At 50.4% G+C, this 20,012-nt stretch overlaps 1 protein-coding gene across 4 annotated transcripts in view; it reads left to right on the plus strand.

Annotated features, from left to right (window-relative positions):
* ASAP1 (ArfGAP with SH3 domain, ankyrin repeat and PH domain 1) overlaps window positions 1-20,012 on the plus strand; it is a 189,913-nt gene that overhangs the window by 23,884 nt on the left and 146,017 nt on the right. For all 4 annotated transcript variants that reach the window (XM_015561615.1, XM_015561623.1, XM_015561619.1 and 1 more), the window contains exon 4: window positions 1-114. In XM_015561615.1, the coding sequence (XP_015417101.1) occupies window positions 1-114 (114 nt within the window). The remainder of the gene's footprint in view (window positions 115-20,012) is intronic.

Raw genomic sequence — 20,012 nt, forward strand, 5'->3', positions numbered from 1 at the left:
ATCTCCGTGTCCGAGTTCATCGCCGAGACCACCGAGGACTACAACTCGCCCACCACGTCCAGCTTCACCACGCGGCTGCACAACTGCAGGAACACCGTGACGCTGCTGGAGGAGGTAGGTCGCGGCCGGCGCGCCCCGCGGGAACCCGCGGAGCCTCCGCTCTCAGCTGCTGCCCGGCTTGCCTGGCATCTAATCGCCTGGATTCCTGAGCCGGGGATGTTTGGGGCTGCAGAGCCACACCCCCTCCGGGACCCCCGCTCCCGGGTACAAGGGGGACCTGGGGTGTGCAGCCTCCGCCTGCCCCCCCATGCCCGGGTGCTGAGCCCGGGAGGCTGGAGGTGGGCCGAGGGCTGAGCGGGCTCTGGACACCCCTCCCCCCCTGCCCCCGGGAAGAAGAGGGATGGCCTCTCCCTATCTGTCGCCCGACACCCTTCCTGGGTGTCGGGCAGTCTGCTAGATGCTTTCCACATCATCCTGACCCTGTCATAACCCGAGAAGGAGGTGGCGCCAGGCCACGGGGGGCAGAGGGAGGGGAAGCAACGTGGCCACAGTCAGCAGCGAGGGGCAGGGAGATGGTCAGTGAATGCACTGCTCCAGGGCTTGGCAAGGCTGAGGCAAAAATCCTAAAGGAATGAGAGGGGACTCCGGCCGGGACTGCTCCCACCCCGGAATCCCTGACCTAGTCCGGGGCCTACAGTCCTGGGTGGAAGAGAGATCTGTGCAGACAAGCCCCCACGGCCCCCTCATCAGAGGGTTCAGTTATGCCTGAGCTGCTGCGCCAGCAGGACCTGCCTGCAGGGCACTCTGAGCGGTGAACTGAGACCAGAGGCCCTTGTGTCGGAGCTGAGACCAGAGGCTGCAGAAGAACAGCTCCTCCCAGGCAGACCCTCCAGAGAACCTTATGGGTGTCTGGGGACAGGGCCAAGGTCGGAGTTGTTTCCTTTACAACGTTAAGTGAATTAGCAATAGGGTGAGAGGGGTAGGTAAGGGGGGACCCCACCGCTGTGAAAGACTGAACCTCCATGAAAATAGGACATTTGCCCTGGAGCTTGGCACCAGCTATAAGTGCCGTAAAGCACCACTCCCCTCCCAGCAAGCCATACCTATTTCAGCTGCAGAAGACAGCACTGGGGGGAGTTAGGGAGGCAGACCGTGTTGTCCAGATGGATTCTCCAGGGTTGGCTTATTTGAGATCTGGGGAGCCCTCTTTAACATTGAAAAGCTTGGGCAATGCTCTTGGTACGGTTTCTGCTGCTTGCTCTTCAGACCAGGTTGCATGTAGCTCTGGTCTTCTGAAGCATAACTGCAGAAACGAGTCCGCTGCTCGAGGAGGTAGGTCCAGGTAGGTGGTCAGTGCCTCACCCCTGCCCCTCCTGGGACCCCCTCCTTGCCTCCACTTGCAGCTGCTGCCTGGCAGTCAGAGTATCTTTTTTTTTTTAATATATTTTTATTGATTTCAGAGAGGAAGGGAGAGGGAGAGAGAGAAAGAAACATTAGTGATGAGAGAGAATTATTGATCATCTGCCTCCTGCGTGTCCCCCCATTGGGGATTGAGCCTGCAACCTGGGCATTCGCCCTGACCTGGAATCAAACCTCGAGCTACTGGTTCATAGATTGACACTCAACCACTGAGCCATTCAGAGTGTCTTGATTCCCGAGCTGGGGATGTTTGGGGCCAGGGAGCCACACCCCCGCCGCCCAGGTCCTAAATTTTAGGAGAGATTTCTGCTGGTACTGGGTCCCATCTTGCCTGCCAGGTACTGCAAATTAGTCTGAACGTTTCCTGCCAGTTGAGGATGCTTTCCAGCGTTCTTTCTGAAGTTAATGATGGTGATGGAACTGAATTTTGAGATTCAGTTGGAGAAATATCACCGAACTAGGTGTGTTTGTAAGCTAGAGGTAAATGGATCTTTTTTCTTTTCCTTTTTTTCCTTCTTTGTGAACGGTCAGCCTTGTGCTAGCCTGATGCTTAGTGTCCAGGATTACATGGAGTTGCCAGGCATTCACCCCCATGGGGGCTCAGTCCTTCACTTAATTGTGATGAATTGGAACATGCTGATGTCGGAGCATTTTGCATCCTTTTTTCTGTACTAATTGTACATGCCTCTAAAGGATGTCCCATTGATTAGACTGAGCGGTTATTTTCCTTCTCGATAACTTCTTCCGTGCCTGCTAATAGCGCTGTCGGTTGTTTTAACTTTCCCTGTCTGCACATTCAGATACTGTTACTGCATTCTGTTTGGGGTGTGATAAGGGTAAGTAGTTGGAGATGCTATTTGTAGGGGTATGTGCCCATAATTTCAGCAACCACAGAGGATACGATAAATGTTGCTCTTGGTCTTAGTTGTAGGTAACTAAATTTAAAAGCAAATGCAAGGGGATGTGTATGTGTGGTGTGTGTTGCTGTTTTGCAAGGTTAGAAAAATAGATCAGTCATAATACAGATGTGGTTATCTATGAACTTGAGAAGGAATTGGAACCAGGCTAGAAGTTTAAAAGTGTCATGTTAGAGTACATTGATAATACTCATGGTCTCAAAAATATAACAGTAACTGTTTCACTCAGAATGGCACAGTAATTTTGTAACTCTCTTTTCTGAACTTCAGTACAGTACTGGTTAGGAAGTCATTGTACCCAGTCTGTGTCTTTTAACTCTTGAATCATAGTCCATGAAGTTGAACTCATAAGTGATTTTCATTTGCATAAATGTGAAACATACCCTTTAGTTTCTTATTGATAGACTAGTGGCCCGGTGCACAAATTTGTTCACGTTGAAAGGAAATTAATTAGAAGAAATATTTTAATATCGCTATTAACCCTTTCTCTATAATAGAAGTGTCAACCAAATTCACAATTGACGATGGAAACACACATGCGATTGGTGCCAGCGAGAGCTTTATATGTATCCCGCATGCACAAGTCATCTTAGCCTTTTATATACATAGAATAAACTTGCTTAATTAGACCTGCTTTCTGTTGTAGCTGAACTTTTTCCAGCCCAGTGAAGCACCCCAACTTCTCTTTCAAGTAATTGTCAGCAGCACAGCAGTAAATATCAACACAAAGCAGATTATTATTGTAGATCACACAGGGAGAACAAAGGGTAAAATACTTAATTATAGCAGTGTTTGACTATATTCTGCACAAAGAGAAAACCTGAAGTCATTTTCAAGGTCCATCATTCCTTCTTTTCAGTCGGGTCAGGTTTCTAAGCTTTCTAAATCTCCGTTTTCCAGCTAATGAAAAGAAAATAGGATTCCACTGAGTCTCCTGTCTACCTACTCCAGGACTTCTGTGAGGATCAAATGAGATGAGGCACGGGAAAAACGCTTCACAGACATTTGGTTAAAGTGTGAAATGTTTGTTTGCACCTCAGTATAAAGCAAGTTGTGTTTCTGGGCTGAAGAAACTGCAAGGAGGCTAGTTGCTAGGGAGAGGAAGCTCGGTGAAGCCATGACATCATTACCCAGACAGACACTTAGCATATTAGCCTTTTATATATATAGATAACCACAGGGTCGAATCCCCCTCCCCCTGCCCCTGCCCCGAGCTTACATGTGTGTCGGGGGTACATTATTGCACGTATCTTAAGTGGATCAGAATTCGGCTCTTAAAAAATATGGGCCTTAAGAATATTAAAAGTTTCAGAGCAAAGCACCAAATCTTGTTGGTATGTGCTTTACAAGTGAGATACTTGGGACCTTTAGGACAGCGGTTGCCAACCTTTCGGACCTCACAGACCACCAGAGGTCTGCAGACCAACAGTTGGCGACCGCTAGTTTAGAACACTGTTTGTGTTATCGTGTGGTTATTCTTAGTAATAGAACTTTTGGGTGCTTTTTTTGTGATGTGGAAACTCAGGAATAGATATTAACTTGGGCAGCTTGGAATTATTTCTTTTAAAAAAATCTTTTCTAGTTCTAGTAATTAAATGTCTTTCGGTTCGTTTACTATTTTGCTCTTTGGGTTCCTAATTAACATGCGTTAAGTCTCAACTAAAAACCGGTATTGAGCTCCTAGCTTGGAATCTGCGTTTAACCCACCCTCTCCCTTTTGCTACGTCACTGGCAGAGAGTGTGTTTTGCAGATGTCGGGGCCTTTACTGAAATCTCTCCCTACGAGCACTCTAGGAAGGGGGTCAGAAATATGGTAAAAGAGCCAGAGTCTCTTCTGGTCTTCGCCTCTGGGGGCGAAGGGTCCCCCAGGACCCGGGGAGTCAGGATGTGGCTGGCACACAGTGAGTGGCTGCCTTTGGGAAGCAGGAGTGGGTTGGCTGCCAAGGTTTCATCCTGGTGCGAGAGTGTTTTCCAAGCAGAAAGCCAGTGTTTTGCTTATTCAGCAGCCAGAGCACACTGACGTGCGCTGTTTCACTCGTGACCGTTTGGAAGTTATGAGTAAATGACTAGGAGGCGAGGAGAAGACAGTTTTCCCGAGGATGGAGCAAGCAGGCATTCCAGGACCACTGTCGGGGGAGGCAGTAGGAGAGACCCTCTGTTTAAAGACTTGGATGGGCCCTAGCCGGTTTGGCTCAGTGGATAGAGCATCGGCCTGCGGACCAAAGGGTCCCAGATTCGATTCCGGTCAAGGGCACATGCCTTGATCGCAGGCTCTTTCCAGGCCCAGGACCTGGTCGGGGCTCGTGCAGGAAGCAACCAACCAATGTGTTTTTCTCTCATCAGTGTTTCTCTCTGTCTCTCCCTCTCTCTTCCACTCTCCCTAAAAACCAATGGAAAGTATCCTCGGGTGAGGATTAACAAAAAAAAATTAAATAAAAAATCAAGGCTTGGATTGGTCCATGCTTAGTGCTTGGTGAAAGGGAGAGTCCAGCAAAGGTGTGCTTGGTTACTTAATATTGAGCCAGTCTTTTATCCGTGGTAACGATGGAGGAGGCATGTTCTGCCCATTTATTGAGCAGCTGCTCTGTGCCAGGCCCGACGTGGGCAGATGGCATGCATGCTCTCATTTAACCCTCCTATGGGCTGTAGGAAGGAAGGGACCATTGTATATCTCCATTTTACAGGGAAGAAAACAGGCCTGGAGATGAAGTGATTTGTCTCTGGGGTCCAATGGCTATAAGCAAATGGAGTTGGGAAATCCTTAAGTGGTTAAGACAGAGCATAGACGTTCTGAATGTCTGCAAAGGCCTATTTCACTGGCTTGGGAGAGGACATCGGAGCTTTGCTTTCATGGCACCTTCTAATTTCTGTCTCATGAAACAGCGGTGCCTAAGTTGCTAAGTGGCTTAGTTTTTCCTCATGTTCACATTCCAGGGGGTTCTTAATGGCAATACTTAACTACACCATGTTCCCCCACTGCTTTCAAATATTTACTTACGGTTTTTCAGATTCAGATGTGGGAACTCACTTGGGTGTCAGTACATTTTTGGGGAGCACCTGCTATGTACACATCGCTTTGCCAAGCCTAGCTGAGGTATTGGAGTGGTTATCTGGATTGTGTTACGGGGAAACGAATGGCCTTTGAGAAGGAGATAAAAAGGGCTGTCACTCTTAACGAGGTAGAAAAGGGCAGTGCATAGGAAAGACCACGGGCATTCACCCCAGCAACACAAGCGAAATCACTCCACGGAGCTTCCAGTCCCTGAACACGGTGCCTGTGATGTGCCCAGCAGTGTGCTAGGCCCTGGAGATACGCAGATCAACAGCTTTGCCCTTGAGAAGTGGTCTGAGTTTTCTTCAGGGGCCAACAATCAAGGGTGGGCCTTGCGTTAGAGGCTCGCTTGGCTTCAGATGTTCAGGCCAGGTGTGCAGTCTTTCCAGAAGGCATGGGATTTTTGGCTGAATGAGAACGAAGCTGTAGCATGTAGATTCACCATCAAGATTCATTCTGTCACAACAACAGTAATGACCAGTTATTAGCTTTCCAACTACGCGCAAGCCCTATTCATATTTAACACTTGCATTCACCCTACTATTTTCATTGACCCCCCGCCCCCCAGCAGATAAGTCCTTGCCCAAGGTTGCACCACATAAGTAGTGGGTTTGGGAATTAACCCCATTCTGTGGCATCTTCCGGCATGCTAGTCAGACTTCCTCTGTGCTTCCTTTTGACCCCGGCTCTTTGGGGCATCAGCCATGCTTTCAGGTCCTCCAGCGTCATTCCGTGGACTGTCACCCACAGGGCCTCTGTGGCCAGGGCTTGAGGTGAGAGCTCGTTCCGTGGCTCCCAGTGTTCCGGAATGCAAGCTCTTTGGTTCTCTGAAATGTTGGAAGTGAATAACTTAATAGGAAGTGCTTATTTATATAGCAGCTGCTCGGCTAGGGTGCAGTCCTCCTGAGAAAGTGGCCTCAGGAAAGGTTTACAGAAAATGCAGGCTGGCCCTGCATGTTGCTTAAGGTAAAGACCATGTCCTTAGCTTATCCCTGATCTCTGGAAGATAAAACAGCAAAAGGTGGACAAGCCTGCCCTTGTACACAGTCCCACTCACAGCTCTGGGCTCTGGCCCCACCCTCTGACCCCAGCCAGAGATCACCAGCATAGGTCAGCCCAGGAAGATGCATTTGCCTGCAGAAGCAAAGAGAAGGAACTGAACTCAAGCTCTTTCTAAAACAAGGCTGAAACCTGTTGGCCAGGTATTCCAAGCTAATGCTGTTTGCCCTTTATATACCATCTTTAGGCTTTAAAAACCTCTTCCATATCTGCCATCCAATGTCAGATTGCATTCTGTCATTTTCTTACATATGAATAAACCAAGGCTCAGAGAGAAGACCGAGGCCTAACGGTGGGAAGGAAATTAGATCTGAATGTTCAGGGGTCCTGACTCCCAGCCCTGGCTCTTTGCACTCTGCTCACAAAGGCTGTGGAGGCTGGAGTTTTTGCGGGGGATGTGGGGAGCTCTTCCCTTGCTGCTCCCTAGAACTTGCTTCCAAGTAGGATGGGTGGAGAGTGAACTTGAATTGAGGAACCTGATCTTGCAGGCCAGTCTGCTCTCTCACAAGACATACTACGATCCGTGTGAGGCCACCGCATAGATCACAGGACTCCCTGGTGTCGGGCTAAGGCTTTCACTAGAAGCACTGGTGTGGGCTTGGACATTCAGCCACTGCCCGGATAGGTGCCCTTATGTCTGTGAGTCAGGGGAGCCTCGGAGAGGTGGTTTCCATTTACGTAACCTAGTCCCTGGGGACTGGAGCCAGACGGTGGCCTCAGCTGTTCCCACATGTGTTACTTAAACATGAGTAAGTGATGGGCTGGGGATCACTTTGCAGCTAAGCCTTGGTTTCCTCGTTTGCTAAATGGAGTTCTGAGTGTTGAAGGAGATCATGCAGGTGAGGCACTCAGTTGGCTTCATTGCTCGTAAAGTGTGGCCTGGTGCAGGGCGGGGTTGAAGCAGTCACGTTAGTCAGCCTCCCTCCTGTGGGGCCGGCAGAAGCATTCCTCCATGGGGAGATGGCAGTGGCGACATTTGGGTTGAGGAGGAAGAGGTTAATTGCAGGGTTAATTGCAGCCCCATCACCTCCCAGTGTGTGTCTTTGTTTCCTCTTGGAGAGAGTATCTACCTCTTAGTGAGTCAGTGTCTGTCAGGTGCTGAGAACAGTGCCTGGCACAGTGAGTGCTCAATAAAAGATTATTTTTTTTATAATGTCTTTTTATTGATATCAGAGAGGAGGGGAGGAGGGATAGAGAGATAGGAACATCAATGAGAGAGAAACATCATCGATTGGCTGCCTCCTGCACGTACCCCTACTGGGATCGAGTTAGCAACCCGGGCATGTGCCCTGACCAGGAATCGAACCAGCAATCTCTTGGTTCCTGGGTTAACGCTCAACCGCAGAGCCACACCAGCTGAGCAAGATTATTCTTACGTCCTCATTGCTGTCGCTGTTTATCGCTACTGGACTAGACCCTTGAATGTGTAAGTGTGAGGAGGAGACTCGGTGGACTCATTTCGGAAGGTGGGTGGTGAGTCAGGTGGCAGAGCCGGTGTATGCCGTCAAGCACCTGATATTGGAGGCGCAGATATGGGACTAGAGGCACCACTGAACACTTTGACCTTTCGGGGTCATGGTCAAAGCCAGTTTGATCTGAAACAGACTGTCAGCTCGCTTATACTGTATACTCAGTCCTTGTGGGTGCTACTCCCAAGTAAGGGGGTGCGTCGCACTGTCCCTGCTTCCTGTGTCGCTGCCCATTCTTTCTGTTTCCTCCCCTCCACCCCTCCACCATGTCCCTTCCATTGGTGCATCAAAGCCAGGGCAGTGCTGGCCCCTTTGACTTCTGCTGGGGCTTCTGGGTAAGGAGCCACTTTCTCGGTTGCATAATGAATGCAGGTATTTGTGGTTATTTGTGGGCAGGCGCTGGGGGTGCATTTGTGCCTTGGCCCTGGCCATGGCCGCTGGCTTATGTGCCTTCCCGATTCCAGCGTGAAGCACTGAGACCACAGGAATTCTGTTTTGGTTTGGAGGCAGCGCCTTAAAGTGAACAGGATCTATCCTTGAACTTGAGTCTCTGTGTACCTCATGACTCTTCAGTGTCAGTGGGGCAGGGGGCAGGTCAGACCTGGGGCACCGGCACCTGATCCCATTTGGTCCTCACAGAATCGGGAGCTCACGGCGGGCTCTTCCTGCCTGGAGCATGTCGAGCAGCCCCGGACGTGGTGCCGTTTGCATCCACTTATGTAAGAACCGAATGTTAATGTGGAGACTACGCTATAATTTTCCCCAAAGAACTGCAGTATAGAAGACAGCACCCACTTTAGCCACCCAGGAGCTAGGAAGACAACAGCAGAACCTCCAGTGCCAGGGAGGAAAAGCCCAAAACACGATGGCATTTTGGTACCAACTATTACGGAAAGCGGAGTTGGCTACGGTGAGCTAGGCCATCTTTGTTCCTGCCAGATGTGCTTCGGATGGAGGGAAATAGAAGCTCTTCCAAGCTCTTTCTGCTGTGAGTACAGCCCGGGTAGCTTGGATTCTGTAGCACTGTGCTCAGGCTGGGCAAGGACGGCCGTGTCCCAGTGTGCAGCCTGGCACCTGGCACGGTGACTCTGTTATTATGAAAAACTCGACAGAGCTGGGCAGGGCCCTCGAGACCATCCGTCCATTCCCTCTTTTCTACGGGGAGGAAGCTGAGGCCCAGAAAACCCAAGGGTGTTGGACTCACCCCCAGAAAACAAAATAGAGCTAAATCAGGCAACATGAGGGTTCATTGGAAGGACTTACGGAACGTGAGTGGCAAGAATAGTGGGAAATTAGGGTGTTCTATTTGGGGGGAACGCAGAGGATGGCAGCCCCAGCCCTACGTGCCCCCAGCCCAGTGCCCTAGTCCAGCCGAACGAATCTCGAATCTCGGCGGGGCGGATCTGATGGGACCAGCTTAGGTTAGGAGAGCACTTGGCCATGTTGGCGGGGTTAGGTGATGGGCGGGGCTAAGCCTCCCCTCAGGCAGGGACTGGGTGTGGGGGTCGTCCACCCAGAGCACACAGCCAGGCTGGGACGAGGACCGAGCTCTCTGGACCCGTCATCCTCATCCGTTTCCGAGTGACAACCGAGTGGAGAAGCCAGGGCCTCACGGTTCTCAGGAGAAGCGGTGGGGCCCGGGCAGCAGTTTCTCTGCCCCACCTCTCTGCAAGCTCCCCCCCGCACGGTACTCATTTGGGCACTTTGAAAGGCTGTGGTCAGCCCTGTGCCTCTAGCTGCAGCTTTCCTGATGTGGTCAGGAAAGACCAACATTCCGCACAGGCTGTGGGCAGAGGAAAAACTCCCCGTTGCCGCCTCGATCCACAGAGAGCAGAAATAGCTTTCCGTGGCGGCAAGGTGGACGGAGATGGGGCAGGGGGGGCGGGGGATGGGCCGGGTTCGGGGCCTTTTCTGGTTTGCCTGGCCGCCTCTCTGTGCGCAGTAACAGGCGCTGCTGAAAGGTCTGCCGAGGGCTAACGGCTTTCCTCCCCTAAGTGGCTTCTCCGCTGACCAGTGACATGCAGAATAAAATGTGGGCGTCTTCATTTTCTCAAAGTGTGAGGAGTCTTCCTTTGTGTTTCATTAATCATTTTTTATGAAGCCCATTTCCTTTTCCTCGTAATGTTTATTCGCATTAATAGCACTTATATAAAATTAGATACTCCCTTCTTATTTGCACAAAGTGCAAAGCAAAATAAGCCTTCACTGCTGGCCCAGCAGCTGCTGCCGCCTTAATAACTGAGATTTTCACAGCCGTGCGGGTGAACGCGCTGCCTCCCGGTAAGTACAGTGGTGCCAAGTCCCATCACACCATCACCATCCCAGGCATCTGCATCTGTGAGGAGAGTTTGAGCAAATTCAGGTTATGCGAACACTACAATTAAGCACCTACTGTATGCTGGGTGCTGTGCTGGATGCCCAACACACATCATCTCATTTAATTTAATCCAGCAGTTCTGCTGGCCAATGACGAGCCAGGCTCAGGAAGGATTCCCAGCCTTAGAAAGGATTCGGCCCACCCCATGCTCCTTCCACCTCCCATGGGGCCTTGAGAAAAAAATGCTTGTGAATAGAAGAGTAACAAGTAGAACCATCAGGGAGTAAGTAGGCTTTCGGTGAGGCATGAGGTATTTAGGTTAGAGTTGAATAAGAACTTCCTGGCTATTAAATACCAACAGAAGTAGCATTTCTTCCCTCTGATTTGAGGATGATGGTCATTGATTGGCTAATGAGCTCAATTATATACTTACTCATGTTCAAACCTGTCTTCAGTTTAGTACATTGACATTGAAAGTGCCTCAGGGCCATGGATTGATCCCTCCCTCTCTTTTTTTTCCTTACCTAGTTGGCACTCATAAATTTGACTAAAATAGTGAGGATTGTGGTGAAACGGCATGTGATTTATACTTGTTGAGGGCAGCGCTGGTAAAGGTTTTCCGGATACTGCCGTCTACCTCTCTGGACTTTTAGTTACATGCCTTGCGATTACACAGAGCAATCGGGAAACCCTCAGTTACTCAATTTGTAAGACATCGGATCACAGACTCATGGCAAACCTGGATGCCCGGCCAAGTTCTTGGTCTGTCTTTTGGGGTCTGCAGCCTGCCGGTTGTCGGTTAGCCGTGTCTGGGACCGTGGTAGCTCTTATTTCTGAGTCCCAGCCCTGGACTGAGTCCTTCACGTGGGTTGTTTCTAACTCACCCATCACCAGGTGTGATGGAGCCAGGAATCAAACCTGGGTCTGCCGGGCTCCGTGGCCCACACCCTCCCTCCGCCGCCTCCCCCGGAGTCCAAGAGTCACGCTCGTTTACTCTCCCAGTGGAAACACACACACACATAAACACACACAGTATCCTGCAGGTGGGAAGGCAAATATTTCCCCCCTGACTTGCTTCCTGCGTGGGAGGCGTTTGAATGTAGGTCATTTATAGCTGCTGTCCGGGCAGCCAGTCCATGAGGTGGCACTGGGGGGATTAATGAGAGATTTGGTGTTTCAGAGTCGGCCTCTCTGGCTTTCCTTTGTAAACGGTGAGCAGTGGATCATATGATTTTAGGAGCCCTGTGCTCTGGGTCTGCTTGCCAGCAAGAACTCTGCTACGACTTACAAAATGCTTTCCTATCACTTGACTCATTTTATCCAGACAACACTTTGTAAGGCAACAAAGCCACCATTTCCTCATTTCACAGAGGAGAAAAGTGAGGCTCAGAAAGTTACCATGACTTGTCCAAGGCCACAGGCCTGACACAGCAGCAGGCTGACACCTGTGGTCAGTTCTGCCTTCGCATCTCGCATGTCATCCCCTCCTCACGCTGCCATAGCTCACCATCTGAGAGACAGACTCCGAGAGGTTTTGTCAAGTAATTAGTAACTTAAAGAATACCTTTGGCATTAAAAAAAAAAAAGGCTTTTATTATTGGGTAATTTTGTAATACTTTGCATTATTAGTATCCCCCGTACACATGCATGTACCTTTCGTGGTCTTTTTTTCTTAGTGGCTCAGCCGGTCAAGTGGTTTTTCCCTTTGGGCATGCTCCTGTTCTGGTTCCTTTTTTGTTTTTAGCTTTTACATGTGCACAAAAGTAGAGCGATGGGTATGCATCTCACACACTTGTCACTCAGCTTCAGCACTGACCTGCCTGGGCCGGCCCTGTGCTCCTCTCTGCCCCCACCCCTGATTTTCCTGAATCAACCAAAATGGTTTCATTTCATCCATGAATATTTTAGGATGTGTCTCTAAAAGATAAGAACTTGAAAAACAACAACAACTGAACCACAGTACCATGATCACCTTTAAAAAAATTTTTTTGAACATGTTCTCCATATCACTAAATATCAGGCAGTGTTCAGATTTCCCCAGTTGCCCTTTTTGTAATGATGGTCTTTTCTGAGACGTGGCACATGGTTTTTTTTCCAAAGCCTAGTTGTGTTTCAGATGTCCTTGAGTTGGCCCCATCACTGTTGTGCGAATTGGTTACATGATGGGCTCCTGACTAAGGAGGCTTTCCTGGGCTAACCTGGAACCCAGCCGCAGTGCCTTCTGGGGTGGTGCGTTCTCAATTCCAGAGGCTTTGGAGAGACCCCCTGTCAGGTCGGAGACGTCCTCAGAGTGTGCTGGGCCTCCGCTTCCTTGGGGAGTCCGATCGGCAGATGTGGCTTTCTGGAGCCGTTTTCCAGGGGGATTTCAGCTCAGAGTGGGTTTCTTTAAGTCGGGCTCGACTCTTCGTAGAATGTTCCAGGTTCCAAGCTGAATACTTTACAGGTAGTATCCTAAAGAGTCCTCAGAGAATCCTGAAGGTAAACAGTGCCCACTTCATTCTGCAGATGAGAAAATTGAGCGTAGAGAGAAACGGTGAGGTGACCCAGGTGTGCAGTGAGTGGGAAGCTGGAGTTTGTGTCTCTAAGGCCCGTGGTCTTTCCATGATTGGGGTCTTCCCTGCCCATTGGGTTCCCTTCTTCATCCTCCTTGTCCCTTTACGACTTCTTGTTTCCTGTGAGGTTCCAGACCATTCTCCCCTCCACCCCACCGTGATTGCCCTGGCTTAGGACCCATATCTTCCTCACCAGGGTGTCAGCTAACTCTCCTGGCGGGGAAAACTTACGATGACTCACTGGGAGGTATGAATGCCTGATAAGGTGCCACAGCCCTCACCTCTCCCAGAGCTGTGTACACTCTAGCAGCGCTGACACCCTGATCCAACAGAACCAGCAGAGCCATGGGCTCAGGCTTCCTGATGAGGCTGTTGGGAGGTGGTTGTAGGGGTTGAGCAGTGTGGCTATCTCTCCCCATGGCTCAGCCTGGTGAGCCCTTAGAAACAATGCCAAGTTCAAGACGTTGCATCATTTAATCTTTTCATCAGCCTCCGGAGGTGGATGCTCGGGTCCCAGCGTGACCAGTGGTAGAAACACTGGGAATGCTAGCAGGCTCCCGGCGTGTATATTATCATCAGTCCTCACAGCCTTCTGTGATGTGACGCTTGAATTTTCAGATGAGGAGCTTGGGGCTTGGTGGTGGGCATTTTCCCTGGCTCAGGTTGTACTGTTGAAGGGAAAAGACCAAGATCCAGCCTGGGACCCATGTGTCTCCCAGGTCTCCAGGTGGTTTGTAGTTCTCACCCAAGGTCTCCCAACTGCTGCTAGGTCAGGTCCATTCGTGGTGCTAGACGCTGTGGGCGCTTCACCCAGACTTACTCTCACAAGCATGAGTGATGGACAGGAGCTTGACATGTATGTGATTCTTGACTCACACATCCATTTTGGGGAGCAGGGTGGCTTTCCTGGGCCCTGCGCCTACCCAGGCCAGCTGGGGTGGGGGCTGAGCTTGACTCTGAAGCTGAGGCTTTAGTGTCAGATTCACTTCCTGCTGTAATGCACCGTCACTGGACTCTGACTTAGGCTTGATCTATCAGCACCCCCGCAGTCATGTGGCATTGCTAGATCATGCGAAGTCGTTAAAAACCCCCACTCCATCACCCCCTCGCCCCCCCAATAAGGGCAAACCTACTCTTACTGTGGAGCCTTCTGCAAATGTTTCAGCATTCATTCCCACGCTGCAAATCTTCAGGAGCATCAGGAGCCACTACAGTATTGTAATAGCCACAGTTTATTAAGCTGCTCTGTGGCGGGTGGGGCTATATTAATTTCTTTACATATTTCTAATCCTTGCAACAGCTTTGCAGGAGCCTCTCCACTTTTTAGGGAGAGAGTAGGTGCTTAGAGCCAATCAGTAAATGTTCCGATGGTACAGCTGGCACACAGTAGAGCTAAGCTGCAAACCAGACCTGTTTGGCTCCTCGCTGTTACACCACTGCCGGAGGCATTGTAGCCGCTGAAAAATAAATGCATAGTTTTAATATATGTGTACATTTTATGCATTGAGTCCAGGAGTATGAATTCCACATGTTACCCATCAGAGAGTTCACTTCTGCTTGTGCCCTTCCCCTGGCAACGTCAGTGTGAAGGGAGGTCCGCCCTCGCCCAGCACACTGTTACCCAGGGCGAGTTCATTTGTGTTTGTTTCTGAGACGGCAGTGGTTGCTTCCTGAGGGCCTAGCCTCGTGGGGTAAATCGCTGTGTCAGTCTGTGTCCTGGCTCTCAGCGGAGACCAAGCGGCTCTTCGTTCCCTGGGAAGTTCCCCGTGGCCTCGGAGCCTCCCATTCTTCCTCCCGACCGTGCGATGCTTGGAAAACAGGGACCCTGAGGTCAGTGCCTTCTCCAGCTCAGCCTTTCCGTCACCAGGACCACCAGGCTGAGGCGTGGGTTCTGAGTCTGCCACGTCGCTGTTGGGAGGACAGGACAGTAGAATGAGCCACATGTGGACGAGCAAACGAGCACACGTATGCACACACACATGCACACGCACATGCGCGCAGTGGGGAGGCCTTGAAGAACTTAGGCAAAGGTGCACCGAGGAAGAATTGAGAATATGGAGAGTCCGTGGACCGGAGGGGGACGGGGGGATTCCAGGACTTGTAAGGGTTCAGGGGAAGTATATAAACTTGCCATTTCAGAGCCAGAAGGAGCGAGCCCTAGAGGGTGTGGAGGTCAAACACCTCCTTCGGATCTTGAGATTCCTCATCAGCCCTGATGCTGTAGCCGCTGCCCAGGCTGGGCAAGGACCAGGCAGACCTCTCCATTGGTGTTTCCATGGATAGAAACACTGATGCGTCAGCACGTTGTGTTTTGTGTTTTTGGTCATTGGTTTGGGTTTGAGCCCTGAGATCATTTTGTCAGGAAGGAAGACAATTTTAAAAAATCCCAGAAATGAATCAAAAGGAACACTGCCTTCGAGTGGGGGGGAAGTGCCCCACGCTGACCCTGTGACAGCCACACTGGCCTTCCCGCCCTTCCTCCTCCCGCTTCCTTCTCAATACCTTCCCCTGCCGCCCCTGCTCTGTTCACGACACTTTTGTATTTCCTGAATCTTCAAACTTGTTTTTACAAAGACTTAAATTATCTGTCCGCATCTCATCCACAGCCCCGTCCTTTAACAGCTGCAAAGGTTGCCAGCATATTTTATTTGTCAGCACCCTACAGGTTCAAAGACTTATCGTACTCTGAGGGATTGATGAAGAACAATCGCCCAGAGAAGGAAACTTGCCTAAAGCCTCAGAGGATGAGTGCTGGTGAAGTGTTGATTCCCGGTGAGGTGACTCGGCTGCCCATGGCTTTTCCATGACAAAGACCATATATATACACACACACTAGTGGCCTGGAGCATGGATTCATGCACATTGAAGGAAATTAATTAGAAGAAATATTTTAGAGGCTCTGGAGGGACCATAGGAGATTGGCCAGCCAGAGAGGAACTGCATGAGGTTGGCTCCAGGGTGTGTCCAGCCCGTCTTGCCCAGTCCCAATTGACTGGATCCCAGCAGTAAGCTAACCTACTGGTTGGAGTGTCTGCCCCCTGGTGGTCAGTGTGCGTCATAGCGACTGGCCAAATGGTTGAACGGTCAGACACTTAGCATATTAGGCTTTTATTATATAGGATATATACATATATATACACACACACACACACATACATACATACACACCCATACACATATATACATATAGTCTCCCCAATGAAGCATCTCTATCTGTATCTGTTATGCCTACTTAGAATTCCTTGGACTTGGGGATTCGTTTCCCGCCTGCCCCTCAGGCACTCCCTGATTGCAACCCTGCAAGGCTAGGGAGTAGGAGCTCACTGGTACAGGGGTGTTTCTGCTCTCACGAAGCAGCATCAGGACATCCGTGCTGGTGAGCAGGGACATGCGATTGACCTCGGTTTGCAGCTGAGGAAACCCAGGCTCAGAGATAGGGTGCAGCAAGAAGGTGGTGGGACCCGGCCCTGCCAGCCAGCATGCACGGTTCCCCACCCCCACTGTGTGCCTTCCATAGCAGGACTGAAGAAATGTCACAGATCTGCACAACCAGCTGGAGTCTTGGAGGTAGCGCTGGAAGTGTGCTTGGGCGGCTGTGGGCACGAAAGCTATTCAGTATAGTTGGATAATGTCCTTACTTACCCGACACATCTGTTCTGTGCTGGCTCCTCTTTGTGGCACACTTCCTGTGTGCGTGGTGCTGTGAGCAGCTCATTTCCATCGAGTGCTTGCTGTGTGTCAGATGCCAGCCTGAGTGACCTGCATTCACTCATTTAAATGTCGAATCCACCATTTAAGGTGGGTGCTATTTAGTACTGGCCACTGCCACTTACTAACTGTGCCATTTGGGGCAAGTTTCTTAGCATCTCTGTGCCCTGGGTGCCTGCTCACAGCATCACCTGCGAATATGTACTTTATTCTCGACCCTTTGGGTTCCTTACGACTTCTTGTTTCCTGTGAGGTTCCAGGCCATTCTCCTCCCCTCCACCCCACCGTGATTGCCCTGGCTTAGGACCCATATCTTCCTCACCAGGGTGTCAGCTAACTCTCCTGGCGGGAAAACTTATGATGACTCACTGGGAGGTATGAATGCCTGATAAGGTGCCACAGCCCTCACCTCTCCCAGAGCTGTGCCCGAGGTGCCTCAGCTCAGTTATACTCTTCTCCTGCACAGGGTGGCCATGAGGGTGAAGCGAGAGGAGGGAGTGAAGCACCACCAGGGCCCCGGGATGTGATCGGGGGCCAGTCACTTAAGCCTCTCAGCCTGTTTCCTCATCTGTGAAATGGATATAACATCTATTGAAAGGGTGGCTGTGAGATACCTGGTAGGCACTGGTGCTCTGCATCGGTACACAGGAAATACTGGATATGACTGGTAGCTGTGGAGTCTTACTGTCTCCACAGGGAGCTGGTCTTCACCCTTTCGTGCGTAGGTTATAGGACCAAGGAGTCCTGTTAGCAAGGCTGGCCAGTGGCCACTGGCTGCTCAGACTCAGAGCTGAGAATGACTTGGTGAAAAGGAGAGATTTCAGGTTGGGGGTTGCACAGAGTTCAAAGATTTTTATCAAAACCAAAGGAAATACAAGAACAGGGTGGCAGAGAGGCTCTCAGAGACGCCATGGTGGGTCGGGGCAGCCTTTAGTTCTTTAGTTTCCATGGGATGGAAGGAAGCCGCCCACCAGGGCCTCCATCCACACCCAGCTTTTATTTCCTGACGGGATTAGATTTCTGTCTTAGTTCAGCCTCTGGAACAGTACCTCGGCATGGTGGCTCATCGACAGCCGGGACTTGTTGCTCACTGTCTGGAGGCTGGGAGTCCTGGTCCGGCTCAGAGCGCCCTCTTCTGGGCTACGCACTGCCAACCTCTCCCTGTGTCCCGGCATGGAGGAAGGGTGGGGGAACTCCCGGAGACCCCTTTTATGAGGGCACTAATCCCATCTGTGGGGGCTCCATACTCTTGACATAATTACCTCCCAGAGGCCTCACCTCCGGTACCATCGGCTTGGGAGGTTAGGATTTCCACATGAATGGGAGGGAATGCAAACATTCAGCCCATTGCAGTCACCATGCTTTGTTCTGTTAATTGTCATGGACATGTTAGGATTTGATCATTTGGGGAGGACTAGCATGCTTAATTAGCACTCAGAACTTATCATTCATCCTAGGGGTTATGATACACTCTCTTTGGACTGCTGTGATGGTGTCACCCTCGGACAGCTAGTTAATGTGTGTTCTTCAGTTTGGAAAATTTTCTCCATTTTAAGTTCTCTTATACTCGATACCAATGGATACAATGCACTTTCTGACAGTAGCAAACCTCTTGGGGATTTTCTAATTGTTTAAGAAAGGGATCCTGAGACTGAAATGTTTGAGAACCATTGCTGTGCGGGGCAGAGCCCTGGCCAAGGTGCCCACCTGGGCAGAGAGCATCCCGGCCACTTCTCCCAGCACTGGCCGGCAGTCACCCCAACCTCCGTGTCCTGCACCGACCGCCACGCCTGTCTCTCCTGGACACAGGGGGCCTTTTCTTTGTAGATGCAGTGGCTGCAGCTTGTCTTCCTTGGGGCCGCATCTTTTTTGTAAGATACCTCATTTCAGTTACATGCAAAGAATCTGGAAACAGGAGGACCGGGTGTAGTGGAGTTGGTCTCCATCAGGCAACTGTTTTGCAAGAATTGTTTTCAGAATGAAAATAAGCGAGGAATTGAGGAGTTAGCAGTTTTCTTCAGCAAGCCAGTGATCCATCCAGGCGATGAGATGTTGGCCATTGCAGTTCTGGTGGTTTTTATTAAAGAATTGTAGAATTCCTCCATTGTGTGGGCCTGGCCTGCCTGATAGACTTTCAGTGGCACCAACTGCCCACCCAGACCCTCTTCCTTTTTCCTCCTTCCTCCCAGGGGTTTGCCATGAGATCATCCCTCCCCCCGCCACCTCCACCCCTTTTTTCTGGTCTGAAATCCTTCCTTTCTCTGACACATATTAGATGTGTGGGCCACAGGGGAGGGCAGTGTTACCTGTCATCTTCCATCTGATATGATGAAGGGATGCCTTCTCCTAAAGGTGAAGAGATTGAGAAGTACCAATTGGTAGTTACAGAATAGTCACAGTGATGGGAAGTACAGCATAGGGAATATAGCCAATAATATTGTCGTAACTATGTATGGGGGAACACTTCGTAAATTACATGGTTGTCTAATCAGTGTGTTGTACACCTGAAGCCAATACAAAATAATATTAAATGTCAAAAAAATGGAAAACACACAGAAACAGATATAGAGACAGAGACAGAGAGAGAGAGAGAGAGAGAGAGAGAGAGATGAAGAGCTGGTTCAGGATCTCTACAAAGCCCCCCTCTCTCTCAGACAGCTTCCTTTTCAATGCTCAAACCTGTGCCCTAGGCAAACATCAGGGCACCCCCCCCCACCACCCTCCGTTTTTGTTGCTGATTTACAGGCCTGCCTTTGTCTAGACTGAAATCTGCAGAATCACTGTGTCTTGCGGCTTTTGTAATTTTACTTACTTGGTGCCTATTTAAAGAGCAGGTGTGGCTCCTTGCGTACGTGTTAACCAGTGACCTCTTTCTCCAAGTGCAGGGCGGCCTGAGGTGAGGGACCACTCTCAGCTGCAGCCTCAGAAAAAGAGACCCCTCAGGACTCTTGTCCTGAGCAGTTCTGCTCTGGCCCCAGCTTGCGTACCTCACTCGGGCAAACAAGGTCCTACAGAGGTGAGTTCACCTTCCTCATAGAAGGCAGGTCAGCGAAGGTGTTAACCTGATATATCCCATGCAGCGCTCATCGTCCTACAGAGAAGTTACCCTTCGAACCTTCTCAGCTCCACTTAGAACTCCTCTCTGGGGGGATACTAGGATGTGGTTTTTTCCGTGTGGTATATTTTAGGGCTCCTTTTGCATGTCTGCCCCAAGCACTGGTCCGGGTGGCACCTGTTTGGGGTCCGCCCCAGCAGTGACATCAGAGTGCCCATAGACATGGATTACAATGATTGCCTTTGTTTCTGTTTACCTTGTTTCCTTCCTGCATCCTCCCAGCGTGTCTACTCCCAGCCCAGCACCCATCATGTAAACAGTTGGATCACAGCACAGACCTAGAATGAATGAATGTACATGTGTAGTGCTTGAGAGCAATGGACCACATCCAGGCTGTTCTCTTTAGCACATCAGTGTAGGAAGTTGATCTGATTAGCTGTGGGGCGCCTTGGGGAGGCAGACCT

The sequence above is a fragment of the Myotis davidii genome, unplaced genomic scaffold (genome assembly GCF_000327345.1).
Source record: "Myotis davidii unplaced genomic scaffold, ASM32734v1 scaffold30, whole genome shotgun sequence".
Classification (NCBI taxonomy): domain Eukaryota; kingdom Metazoa; phylum Chordata; class Mammalia; order Chiroptera; family Vespertilionidae; genus Myotis; species Myotis davidii.